Genomic DNA, 14,076 nt, shown 5'->3' on the forward strand with positions numbered 1-14,076 from the left:
AAAAAAACAATCTCCAAATCAATGGGATATATTGAAGCATTTCAGGAGTTATCATTAAAGTGACACTGGTCAGATTTCAAAAATTTGGCTGTCACTAAGGGGTTAAAATATTTAGAAACCATGTATCATTTAACTTTACACTTCACAAGTACAGTACTTGCTACTTAAATTTTGGCATATCACATAAAAACCCAATAAAATGATTTTAAGTTTGTGGGCATGACATTAAAAAAAAAAATGTGGAAAAGGTCATCGGGTATGAATACTTTTTCAAGGCACTGTATTTCTATTTGTGGAATTGAGGATCTTCATTACAACATTTTCCACTGGCTAAATACAGTTTTCCTAATCAATAAACCCAACACAGCTTAATTTTACATAGGATTCAGATACTAGAAATCCTCTTAATTGGTTTCAACGTAGAGTGAAATAAAGAGCCTGGAGAACACATTAGTTAATATAAATTTATTAAAATGACAGCACACGCCGGTGTATAAAAGAATGGTACACAAAAGCTGTGAATGAGGAGTGATCAAAGCTTTCTGGTCACAACAGACAGACTGGCTATTGAAACCGTTTATATGAACAATATAAATTTTTATTGTTCTCATTGTCTAGTTAATGTGAAGTCACCCAAATCTACAAGCATTGGATATGTGGCTGTTTGCACATCTTGTGTCTTGTAGGGTTCCGAATGATATAAATGTACAAAAATATAAATGTACAGACAGATACTATTTTCTGGAAGAACCCAAAAGTATACTTACCAATGTAGAACAGAGCAGACGGGGAGTTTGACAAGTAGCTAGAGGTTATCACATTTCTGATAGCTGAGGACTGTAGCGTTATTACATAGACTGACAACGCCTGACAAGGTGCCAGGAACATCCTAATGGTAATGTCCCTATGAAAAGACCTGGTACCACAATGCTGAACATGGCTGCAGAGCAGCAGGGATCAGCAACATACAGATTGTATCAGTATGATATTCAATAACACCAAGGACTAAAAGTAGTGTTGAATGTGCCGATTAGGCAGTGTTGTAGAGGATACACCTATGTGCAACATAGCAGTGGTAGGGAAAACAAAATGGTCTAATGTCAATAATACATGAGACGATCACATTGCCTTTGAGAGTATGTGCACACGCTGCGGATTTTGCTGCGGCTCCTCAGCTGTTTCCCATGCGTTTACAGTACAATGTAAACCTATGGGAAACACAATCCGCAGTGCACATGGTGTGGAAAAAAACGAGCGGAAACGCAGCGGTTTACATTCCACAGCATATCAATTCTTTGTGCTGAATCAGCAGCGGTTTTACACCTGCTCCATAATAGAAAACCGCAGGGGTAAAACCGCAGTGGAAACTGCACAAAATCCGTGGTAAAAACGCAGTGTTTTTGCACTGCGGATTTATCAAATCCACTGCGGAAAAATCCGCAGTGGACCACTTCTACGTGTGCACATACCCTGATTCTGCTCAGAAACTTTGGATAATGGATAGAAGACATGATTTATTGTGTATGTGTGATCATTCAGCTGACAGCCATTTCTCCCGAGTACCCTGTACATAGAAAATCTCCACCGAATGCGCCTGTGTTCTCAATAAGAAAGCTGCTGCCCAACTGCTTTAGAGATCCTTCTCTCACTCAACATCATCTGTTGGCTAAACGTTAGGAGGCCCCCAATGGATGGTCATCTGGTTCAATAAACCTTCATCTCATATGTATGGGGGCCTTAACCTTTTTAATTTGCTGCTCATCTCCTGTAGAACATAAGAATAGGATTTATTAAATAGGACGTGCCGCATCCTCACATCCTACATCATCTGCGGAGACACTAGGTGGATCCCACCAATATAAGGGGGATTGGCTGCCATTAGTTTAGTGTGTATGGAGACCTAAAGTCAGGGCTTCTTAAAATTTGTTCTTAACCCTTTTTCAGCTGTACAAAAAGGTGTCAGGGCCTCACCATTAGTGGTGCAAGGTTAAGCCAACATGAAAAGACAGGCTCAATTAAGTTTTTGTTTCTTAAACTCTTCAGAATAATAAAGAATGTACAAAATTAGTTTATTGTGTTGCTACTTTAGAGATATCTATAGGAAGAAAAAGCACTGTGCGTTTTATCATGTGAATACTGACTTTCAGGCTGAACCTCACCAACAGCTAGGGGGCGCCTCACTGGTAAGGACGGCCTTGCAGTTTGAGAAACACTGATGTAAGCAAAAGATTATTCTAAATAATATGTCTATAAAGGGATGCATGTTCAGATTCATTCTGGAAATCCCTAAGGATCTGAGATCACAGACTACCAATGTGATCACCTGATTAGGACATATCAAAACCATTTTAACGATATTCTCCCCTTTACTTCCTTTGTATTTACTTGGGACAGATACAATGAAGACTTTCTAGAAGGAAAATCTGCAGCATATTACAGTACCAGTAAAGTGGAGATTTTACAAAATCTCATACAGATGTGTTCTATAATAATAAAAAAATTACTTGCAGCAAGACAGTCCCCAACAAGTCAATTTATGCTACAGCTTCCACCCTTTGCAAAGCACAGGGTTCCATCTGCAACAAATCTGAATGTAATGGCAGGGAATTTTGCAGCAGATTGGAATAAAAAAAATAAACTGTGCCTGCTGCCTGTCAATCACACAAGTGGCCCAACAGGCATCAGTAGACTTGGCATCACCTGTCCCTCGAAAGCAAGCAGAGCCCAAATGCCCCATCTAAAGGCATCACTGATCCTTACAGACCGGAGAAAAAAAATCAGGCAATTAGTCCAGACAGAATGGTCATTAAATGCCTAATATAAAATGCATATATCAGGTAAGTACCCCGAATAAAGTGAGTGCCGTGCATCAGTACTATATTACTCCAAACAATTATAAATAAATAAAGCAATAATAAATATAAAGATGGGGAACAACAAATAGGAGTCTCCCTCGTCAAAGCTGAAGCGAAACGCGCGTTGGGCTGTGCGGGTCTATTACCAGGGCATGTAAGATCATGGCAACAATATACTTTATTACAATCATGTTTTTTGTAGTAATTAGGCTTTATCCTATTTGTTATTCCCCATCTTTATATTTATTATTGCTTTATTTATAATTGTTTGGGGTAATATAGTACTGATGCACGGCACTCACTTTATTCTGGGTACTTACCTGATATATGCACTTTAAGCTAGAAATGTGAATACTGAGTGCACTTTAGCCTTTTACTTACATCTAATCAATGTTTGATTTGTTGCATGGAATTAAACAATAGTGATCATCTCCATATCTATATTTATTAAAATTTATTATCAATTTGATGCACATATTTATTATCCATACCCCCTGATGGAACCTTGCACTCTATTGCCACCTGGTGGTCTGTTCCCTAATTTTAATGTTGTGATTATTATGTAAACAATAAACTATATACTTTTTATGAAAATTCTTTGGTTTGTGTATCATATTTGTAGGTATTGTATGTTCTGACAGATACATGACTGTATATATATATATATATATATATATCCGTTTGGTTTATTAGCTTGTATTACAGCCATCTATTCTACTCTCAGGGAATTCAGATAGTGCTGCACTCCTTTATGTAGAACATTGGTCTATGCCCCGTGTGCCTGTCAATTAAAACTGAGAACAGATAGCAGTATGCACAAAGCCGGAGGCCCCGATGTCTTGGCTTTCTAAGACGAGCAATCAGTGACTGTTCTCATTCTCAGAACTGTAAATTTAATGAGACTGCAGCAATATTTTATATTCCTAATCCCTAAATCACCCGAAGCCAGGCAACATTGCAGTGGCTTTCCTGACAGATGGCAGCCTTCACCTATATGCACTTTAGCTGACGACAATTCAGTATCTGTCTGATGTGCTAAACTGTCTGAGAACACAGACCGGCCATATATGAAAACAGGCAACAGTATAGAAATATGTAAAACAAGTATACAGAGTAAAGCAGAAAACCATATTAAAATAAGGTTTATGAATGTCTGATGCACATTGACAATCTGTGACCATATTGCAAAAAGGAAGGTAAGGATACTCATCAAAAATGGGAGGTGGTTTGTACGAACCATATATATTAAAAGTTGTATAAATGCACCCGTCTATAGTCTGTGTGATCCGATGATGCAGTCCTCTCACGGTCATCATTCAGAATTTAGAAATTCTAATAAATGGTTTCAGTAACCATCGTCATAAAGACTGATAAAATATAGCATAATCTATATTCATGTAAATCTGAACATTTCTTACCCTTTACATTACAGTACGGTATGATAAAAAAAAAAAACAACTAAAATCTTAAAGTGCAATTCCACACAAATGGGAGCCCAGCAATCCGATGGAAACCAGTTCTCTCCATAAATGTAGACAGCACTGAGCATAGCTACAGGATGACATTTATACATTTACCGTGTTGTACCAAACACTCCTCGCAGATATACAATCCACTGCATCATTTGCCAGGTAAAGAGAAGGAACCATAAAAAGAGGGGGTTGTCAGAAAAAAAAAAATGCTGGTAAAAGAAAGAATTAGAACCAGGGTACATGTTTAAAGGGATAGTCAGGGCACAATGAAAAGCGCACTGGTGGCAGAAAACAAAAAACCCCAAACTATATACTCCCATACCATCACCGACCTGGGTTCAGCAAAAGGCTGCGTCGTAGTCTGTGCGTACACACAAAGAGGACATGTCACCATTCCACCTGCAGAAGACTTGCTGTGGTCTGTGATTGGCTGCAGCAGTCCTTTGACACAAGCACCGCATCCCAGGCTGCAGCCGTCTGGTAGATTGGCGCAGTCTCCTCTTTCAGTGTAAGTGCAGACCTCAGAATGTCCGTGCAGGATCCAAGTGGGTGACAGTGAAGAGTGAAAACTACTTTTTTTTTATCTTCACCAAACCAGTAGTGAGCTTTTCATTTTGCCCAAACCCCTCCTTTAAGACGAAGGGTTCAAACATACATTCATTGCAATAAATAATATATGAAGGCCGAGGCTATGACTAAGATTCCACCATAGTGGTGTTGGAAATAAAGTGTGAGTCTTATAGAAGTGACATCTAGATCAGTACTCACATAGCCAACTTTAAAATGCTCACTAAGAGAAGGCTGTCAATCATTGAATAAAACCGCCCACTGGACTCCTAATCATAGAAAGAGCAGGGATTTAAATTAAAACACAAATCGTACATTTTTGCACAGGAGACCATGTTTAACATGACAGGTTCCTTCATGCGTTTACCTTCATATTCAGAATGCAGTATTATCATTCATAAGGTGTCGGACAGAATTACCGTATCCATCAATGAAAGCCCAGGGAAAGGCCAATAAGATCAGTTATGTCCAGGAAACATTGCATTTTTTGGAGTTCTGGCACAAGTCCTGTGATGTACACTGTATCAGAGTGCCATTCTAGCCCTGACTACATACATATACAGCACAGAGCGCCAATGAATGTGGAAAAAAAGAGACAGTTCAACGACGGTTCTGAAGCTTGTGGCTGTGATAAAGTAAAGGCCCAGCGCTTACCTGGTGCTATTTTATAGTACTCTCCAAATATATTAATTCTGTGGGAAAAGGGTTAGGTATTTCAGGCAGTGACAATCCCACTAGCACAGCAGCAGAAGTTGACCAAAGAGTCACAATGCATTGCACTGCAACGCACTGCAGCGCTCCGGCCTCAGACACATACAAGTGAGGCGGCATTAATAAAGCATAGTCAAATGTACAGTCTATAACACCAATGACATGTTGGCAGCACAATATAACCCCATGAAGTGTCCCTTCAGTGATCGGGGGGTTAACTGTGAAGTTGCGCTCTACTGCTGTGGCGTTAGCCGCATAGTGTTGGTGCTGTGCCAGGAGAATTCAAGGGGACAAAGGGGCTTTATTAAAATTCATTCTTGCGTAGACGCATTTCATGCCGCCTCAGGTGGTTGTATAAGGACTGGACGTAGGTGAAAACGCACTTGGAGTCTGGCCTCTTTCCCATGATCATCATGTCCTCAACCTCCACCAGGGGAACACAGTCCACAAGATATCTGTCAGAAGAAAGACTTTTATTAAATCTGACCACAACAGAGCGGCATGGAAAAACAGTCAATAAAAGGAATCAGAAAAAAAAAAAAAAAATTTTTAAAAAAGGAATGAGAAGTTTAAGACCAATTATATTGGAAAACCTGGAACAACATTTTTACACCGTAATTAAGACAGCAGGTACAGCATTTACAAATGTACTTAAACTATGACCATACATCTTGCCAACTGCTGGTTAATATTTCCTTGGAACAAGGAGAACTGTCACCTGGGCGAGAGCCCGCTGGTTTCCACCTAGCCTACTGCCCCCGGAAGAAGCTGGCAGCGAAACGGGGTGAAGGGGACTCCAGGAGAATTTCAGCAACAGGTATATGTATATGGATTATTTTATTGAGCATTTTGTTCTCTTCTTTTGTACATCTGGGCTATTTTGCCTTGTCTGCACTCTTCGGCTTATTATGACCTGGAGCACTATGGAATTGTGAGATTGATATTTGGATCTATATCATATAGGGTCCTTGGTGCGTATACTTGTTGCAGAATCCCATGCATTTTCTTATAGGATAGACTCGCAAAATCTCAGCTCCACTTAAATTGGATTTTTGAAAAAAAAAAAAAAAATAATATATATATATACACACATATATACACACACATATATATATATATATACACATATATATATATATACACATATATATATATATATATATATATATATATATATATATATATATATATATATATATATATATATATATATATATATATATATATATATATATATATCTATATCTTTACGTGGTTATGCTGTAGTAGGTTTTCCTATATCATCTGTGGCGTCCCCGATTACGGAATTTTGTAATATATCAACTGTGTTATTTATTTATTTATTACTAATAAAATATTGGTTTTTAACCTTATATGATTCTTGTGGGATCTCTTCGTTTCTTCTCTTGAGGACATTTACGGGATTTGTGTTATAGTGGTTGAAGTGCCCCAGCGATAACTGGACATTTGGTGATTTATGGCTGTACACTATAGCTTACAACTTGCTGCATCAGCCATGATCAGTGTTTACACCGTCCAAATCTGTTTAACCCCTTAGATGCTGCTGTCAATAGTGACTACATCAGTATGAATGGTTAACAGAGTGTGGGGGCTTCCTCTTTATCCCAATTGGTACCCTCAAATCATGATTTTGTGGTCCTGATGTTTGCGATGGCATTTCATGGCCATATAGCGGCCTTAGAGTCTGACGGCTGTAGTAACCTGTTTGGACGTTAGCGGCATTTAGGTGGTAAAAATACACATTTTATTTCTATCATGTCACTTTGCATTAATTCCTGAAAATCACCTAAAGGGTTAATAAACTAACCTGACTGCAGTTTTACATATGTCACGGGGTGCGGTTTTTAAAATGGTATAACTTTTGGGGGGTTTCCCAATATATAGGACCCCTATATTTTGTAAATTTCCTTGAAAAAAAATGAAAAATTGCTGCTACATTTGTGAACCTCCTAAAATGCTAACAAAATAAAAGATCATTTTACAAATGGTACAGATTTAAAGCAGAATTAAGGGATATGTTATTTATTAATGCTTTGCTGTGGTATGACCATCTGGATTAAAAGGATAATCATTCAAAGTTTGAAAATTGCCAATTTAACATTTTTCTCAAATTTCTGATATTTTTTATAAATACAAAACATATTGACCTAAATTTACCAGTATCATAAAGTATAATGTGTCACGAAAAAAATAATCTCAAAATCACTAGGATTTGTTGAAGCGTTCCAGAATTATTACCACAAAGTGACACTGGCCAGATTTCAAAAATTTGGCTCCATCACTAAGGGGTTAAGAATTTATTTTTTTCCCAGGAGAATCCCTTAAAACTTTAAAAGTAGTTACCATTCAAATTAAAATGTTTTTTTCATGCTTTGACTGCATTGCATTCAGGACATGCTAAACTTTTGTTGGTCTTTTATTACATTTTTGGAAGGAAAAGGATCATTCATTTCTTATTTTACATTTTTTTGCCCCCCCCCCCCCCCTTTTTTTTTTTTTTAATCAGGTGCAATAATTATGAGAGTCAGTAATATACTCCAAGTAAAACACATTCATCCAAAATCCTGGCCTTTGGGCTTGTGATTGCTATGAACAGCGGCATTTAAGGTGTTAAGCAGCTGTTAAAGGTTCTACTGATCCAGCTGTAAGGCCCCTTTCCGTATTTATAATTTATTTATTTATAATTTATTATATACTCTGAGCCATTAACTGCTGTTTTAGTCACAACAGGTCAAACGGTCAAGCTGTAAGCTAGCTGTGCAAAGCATGAGCAGGTTTAAAGGGAACCTGTCACCTCAAATTGGCGGGATATTTAAATGACTTTTTACCGGTCCGATGGGTGGCGTTTCTTCCTCATTTCTCCACCCCGTCCGTCCCTGTTGTCCGCAATATGTTAGTGAATTATAGTACTTGTGCTCCATAGTTGGCACGTGCGCAATGAAATCTTCGGTTGCGCACGCGCAGTATGCTTTGCCCAACTGCAGGCAAAGCCGAAAAGCATTACTGCGCACTATGTCCCAGGAGTATTTCGCTGTGTTGTGGGACATAGTGTGCGGGCGCATGCACAGTAATGCTTTTCAGCTTTGCCCACGGGTGGGACTGAAGATTGCGACTGAAGATTGCATTGCGCACGCACCAACTATGGCTCACACGTACTCTAATTCACTAACATATTGCGGACAACAGGGACAGACAGGGTGGAGAAATGAACAAACACCACCTATCGGACCGGTAAAAACTCATTTAAATATCCCGCCAATTTGAGGTGACAGGTTTCCTTTAATCTGGTTTGACTGCAGGTTTTGGAGTTTTTTATTTGAATTTGATTGGTGCTCACTAAAAGAGCGGGAAAAACTGAAGGTATTTATTCTGTCGTATGGCCATCAGCTGACATTAACCGTTGGACAAAGAAGAAACACCCGCCCACCCTCCCTTATTCTTCAAGGACTGTCATTATGTTTTGTTACAGAGATAATCGCTCAGCTTTACTGGGTGGAGTTGGTTAATGGTGGATATTGTTATTTCGATATGTTGAAACATTATTAGAAATTTATATTATATTTGTTTGGGTATATTCATTTATTTAATTAATGATTTGGTAACAATAAAATCATGGCGGCCTATTTTCAATCCACAAAAGAGTTTCTTGTTTGATTATTTGAGTCATTCGTCTTGTGCTACCATGTGATTGCTCCTCTCCTGGTTTTGGATTACAAATACTGAGGTAAAAACTCACCAAATACTCAACATGTGCACGTGGCCTTATCTTTCAGGTCAGGTGTAACTGCACTAAACTTGTTAGGCAATGTTCACACGGTCAGTAAACGCTGTGGGTTGGATGCTGCGTACTTGTGCAGCGTCCAGATGTTACAGCATAGTGGATGGGATTTCAAGAAACCCCATGTCCACAGACAACTGCGGCTCACCTGCGGACACTGATATGTGACACGTCTTTCCAGACCACAGCATGTCAGTTTCTCTTGCAGAGACTAGCCTCCGCAAGAGAAATTTCACCCATACAATGTATTGTATGCAGCGAATCCACATTGTTCAGTGAACACATGTGGATTCACCTGCGTTCAATAGACGGCAGCACTTTGGACACTGCGAACATGTGTTGTGTCCAAAGCGCTGCCAGTTCCAGATCGTGGGCACATAGCCTGACAGAACACCTGTGCAAGGTTTATTACACAGCAATGTTTTTACAACACTTCAGAATAAGGCCCCTGAAAGGTTATTCTCAAGTAACTACCGTATTTTTCGGACTATAAGACGCACCTTTTCCCAAAAAAATGTGGGAGGAAAATGGGGGGGTGCATCTTACAGTGCGAACACACTTGGCTCTGCTCACGGTGATGCACTCTGCTCACCGGGCTGCAGCGTCGCCACATTTCTGCCGCCAGGATCCTGAGGAAGGGACTCTGCTCCATGCTCTGCCTCACTGCTGACACCGGATCTGCAGCATCGCACCCTGAGACTGCAGCATTGCACCATTTTTGCCAAAGCCGGAATCCCGAGGAAGGGACGATGCCTTCTGTGACCCCGCTGTACCACCGCCGGCCCTCAGGTAAGATACCTTAAATTCAGATAATGAGACCGACCCCATCTTATAAAAAAAAAAATATCTTTTTTTCTGCTATTTTCCACCCAAAATTTGGGGTGCCTCTTAGTCAGAAAAATACGGTAAATGGGTAAAAGTGCTCAAAAAAACAGAATATCATACAATTTAGTTCTCAATAAAATCCTGTGTTTTCTCAAGACCAGAAGGATTTTCAATGTAGTCTATCAGCAGTGACTAGTCTCCTAGGCAAGGAGCACAGTAAGTTTGCAAGAGCTGCAAAATGATGGGTCTGGCCAGCTTCAGTGCTCATGCTTCTCTAGCCCTACAGAGGCAAAGAGCAAAGGGCCAGAGACAACCATTCTGATGGTTCAAATTGTAAATTAGGATTCAAGAGGACTTATCACACAGGGAAAAGTGGACAGTTTTTACTCTTATTCTCGCGGCTCCATTGAGTGTTCCATTTATTAATGTATTTTTTTATTCTGCCATACACGTCCAGAGATATAGGCCTTTTTAGTGCAAGTTTTTATGGCCTTTACAATGAGTAGCAGCTTATAGGACTCTCTGGGGGCTGTGTCCTTTGGCTGCTCTGTGAGTAACACCTTACTAAAAGGCCATGAAAAAATAGCAACAAATAAAAATGAAAGCTGAATACTTAGGGGAGCAAGAAATAAAAATAAAAAAATCCAGAAACTGTCCAATTTTGACCTGAAGATAAGTCATCTTTAAGCAATCATGAAAAGGCTTTTATTACAGTGAATCTGTCAGTTTGAATAATGGCATTAACCTGCAGATAAGTTAATATCGTTATGAAGGTGACCGACTGCTGTACTGGAAACGCGGCCCTCAGGAAAAAAATTTAGGTTATTCCTCCTCGGAGCAGCTGGCTTTCAGTCATGCAGGCGTCTCTATGGCGGTAGGCATGCCCTGGGTCTTTGACTAACAACCAGCTCTGGCCTCGTGCTTTGCTGAGCTGGGTGTCAGAGTGTTGGGCCTGCTTAAAGCCACAGTGAGCCATGACTAGTTTCAGCATGCCTATTAAGCTCCAGATGGACCCGACATCGCCAGGTTAATAGCATTTTCCAACCTGACTAGTTCCCTTTAAAGGCTGAATTATTAATGGCAGTTTCTTACCAGAAACTTTCCTGAAACACTAATACACTTGGGGTTGAAAGGACTTAAAAAAAAACTTGAAGGGGCTAACAACGGGACTAAGCAACATGACATACATGGGCCGGGACCACACACAGGATGCATTCATGAGATAAGTAAATCAGAATAAAGTCAATTGTGGCTGCTGATCGTACTTGCATAACAAGGTTGCCTGTCTAGATAAATGCACAGCTTCCGCAGACATTTAGCAGCATCTAAATACCAGGGGCCAGATGTCTGACACCATATCAAGTCCTACATACTTCTTTGAATGCATTACATAGGGTAAAATAGGGTAAATGGAGCTAACCTAGGAAAACTTAAGAGGTTGGTTTCCGTTTCCACCTACTGTGCCCTCTATATGCCCAGCTGTTCCAATGCAGCCTCTATGACGATCCCCATTGGCAGCAAATGTGATGATCCATCATTCAAAGGACCACTGCTGCCAATCACTGGCATATTTAATACTATTGCCATGTCATGTAACCCTTGAGGCCAGTTATTGTCTGTAGTGGTCACAATGTTGGACACGATGTCATCACTTCCAGCACGGGTTGGGATCTCTGAACTAAGGTGGTATTCAAGATGTAGGAAATGCTTAGATGTTTATTTTTGAACATTTCTTACTTTGATAAAATATTCAAGAGAGTTTGATAACCTTTCAAAAGTCTAATCTACTGTGTCACAGACTGCTCCTGCCGGGTATTCAGAAGCCACTGCGACAGGGTGCGACTTCCGACGTCATTCTGATTGACAGCCGGTTCCCCCAGTTAGGCAATGGGGATCCGGTTGTCAATCGGAATGACCTCAGAAGTCACATCCCGTTGACACAGGGGACCAGAAAAGAAGCCTCCGCTCTGTAGACATGGCGTCAGCAGAGGCTCCCGATTCCCCGCCAAGAGTCCTCTGTGACCGCTCTGTGCCGGGAAAGAAAGGTGTTGGGCACAACAGGCAGGTAAGTTGCAGTTACCTGCCTGTTAGTGCTTCGGTACATTTTTAGTTTTTTGTAAAGTCGAGTATATCTCTTTCAAGTAAAAATACACATGCAACTATTTTGATGTGAAGAGCAGAAGATGAAATTTGGCTGACAGACTACACAATCATGCATTGCATAGAAGAACAGAGTGAATTCTACATGCAGATTACACTGTCAGTGCTGGAGGAATGAATAGCTGGGCTATGCAGAAAGTCAGCCGAGAGACTGCACTGCGCATAGCTGACCAGAAGCAAGGTAACTAACTTGTGGGGGATCACCATAGGAAAACCATGCTATGCAACAGTTTTTTTGTTTTTACCAGAAAGGACAAGTTTACTTTATGTGCTAGTCGATGTTTATGCAAATTAGAGGGAAAAGGGGACATTGCATTGTGATACAGCGCAGAGAGTCAAGTAGAAGACCCACAATACAGAGGCTACAAAACACATGGTAGCACGGTTACACACCAGCAGAGGCCCCCAATATCCTGACCTTTGCAGAGATACATACACAAGCTCTGCGAGTCATAATTTCCAGCATTTGATTCGTGTATTTAGAGAGCGTTTCCCCTCTCCTCACACCATATAAGTGCATGCCCAGTCTCTGAGATTAACATGGATTCTTAAATAATAGGCTGAGGCCCGCACAAGGCCTGGACAGTGACACGCTCGCATCCTCAATTTTACACATCACTTCACACAATTTTGTATAAATACTAATTTATAACAAAAAAAGTTGGTTGATTTTAAATTCTAATTTTGATTGATTTTAAGTTTGATTTTAGTTGGTTGATTTTAAATTCTTAAGTAAACTATAGAATGTATTTTATTCATTTATATACGCGTACAGAAAATCCGACTGTGCATCATTTATCTACATATTCAATTATGAATTTGTAGATCTCTAACTGAATACTGGCTTGTCCTGTTGAATCAAGGGCAAAAGGAAATACATTTTTTTTTTTTTTTTTTCACAGTTCAAAATTTCAGTCGGCAATATGCCACTTCCCTACTATACAGGTGACACTTGGCAATTATAAGTTCCTGAAAAACAAAAAAAATTCCATAATACACACACATACTTACACTATACATACACACAACATATAATTTTATTTTAACGAACAGCTGGAAACTAACAATATATTTTGTATAAATATATATTTCTCTAAACTTTATATTTTCAAGCCTAATGTTTAACCCTCAAAGGTGGGTTTGAATGTAAAAAATGTTGAGTAGAGATGGGAGAGTCAGTTATAAAAATGCATTTCATTAGATATTTTGGGATTTGACTTCAGCAAAATGGTGACAATTTGGATGGATTCAGAGAGCCGGGACGGAAAGGGGGGGGGGAAAAAAAAAAAAATCCATCCCCAAAAACGGATATCCTCTCCTCAGCCCTCGCCATGGCTGTCCCACTAGAGCTCCCAGCACTCATTCGCCCCTCTTCTGCCTACATCTCGGTCAGGGACTTCTCAGATGTAGAGGTGAAATAGAGGAGGGTCAACTGAAGGCTTTTTTTTTTTTTTTTAAAACAATGTCCGGTTAAAATTCAGTTTGCACTGAATTTATTTAATGCAAATTGAATCTGTCCAGCCAAAAAGAGCAAATTTGCACAAGATGGGGTTCACAAGATTCCTTCAAGTCTATCAGAGACTATCTATTAAATGTAAGGCAATGGTTAAAGGGACTGCATGTAGGCGAGAAAGCCAACAGCATGACTTTTCTATTTTCCAACTGTTGCTATAGTAATAAAATAAAA

At 39.6% G+C, this 14,076-nt stretch overlaps 1 protein-coding gene across 3 annotated transcripts in view; it reads right to left on the bottom strand.

The window, feature by feature from the left end:
- Window positions 1–450: 450 nt before the first annotated feature.
- The window catches only part of SMTN (smoothelin), a 160,679-nt gene continuing 147,053 nt past the window's right edge, over window positions 451–14,076 (bottom strand). For all 3 annotated transcript variants that reach the window (XM_077297352.1, XM_077297361.1, XM_077297370.1), the window contains one exon: window positions 451–6,060. In XM_077297352.1, the coding sequence (XP_077153467.1) occupies window positions 5,910–6,060 (151 nt within the window). In that variant the 3' untranslated portion in view covers window positions 451–5,909. The remainder of the gene's footprint in view (window positions 6,061–14,076) is intronic.

The sequence above is a fragment of the Ranitomeya variabilis genome, chromosome 1 (genome assembly GCF_051348905.1).
Source record: "Ranitomeya variabilis isolate aRanVar5 chromosome 1, aRanVar5.hap1, whole genome shotgun sequence".
NCBI classification, from domain to species: domain Eukaryota; kingdom Metazoa; phylum Chordata; class Amphibia; order Anura; family Dendrobatidae; genus Ranitomeya; species Ranitomeya variabilis.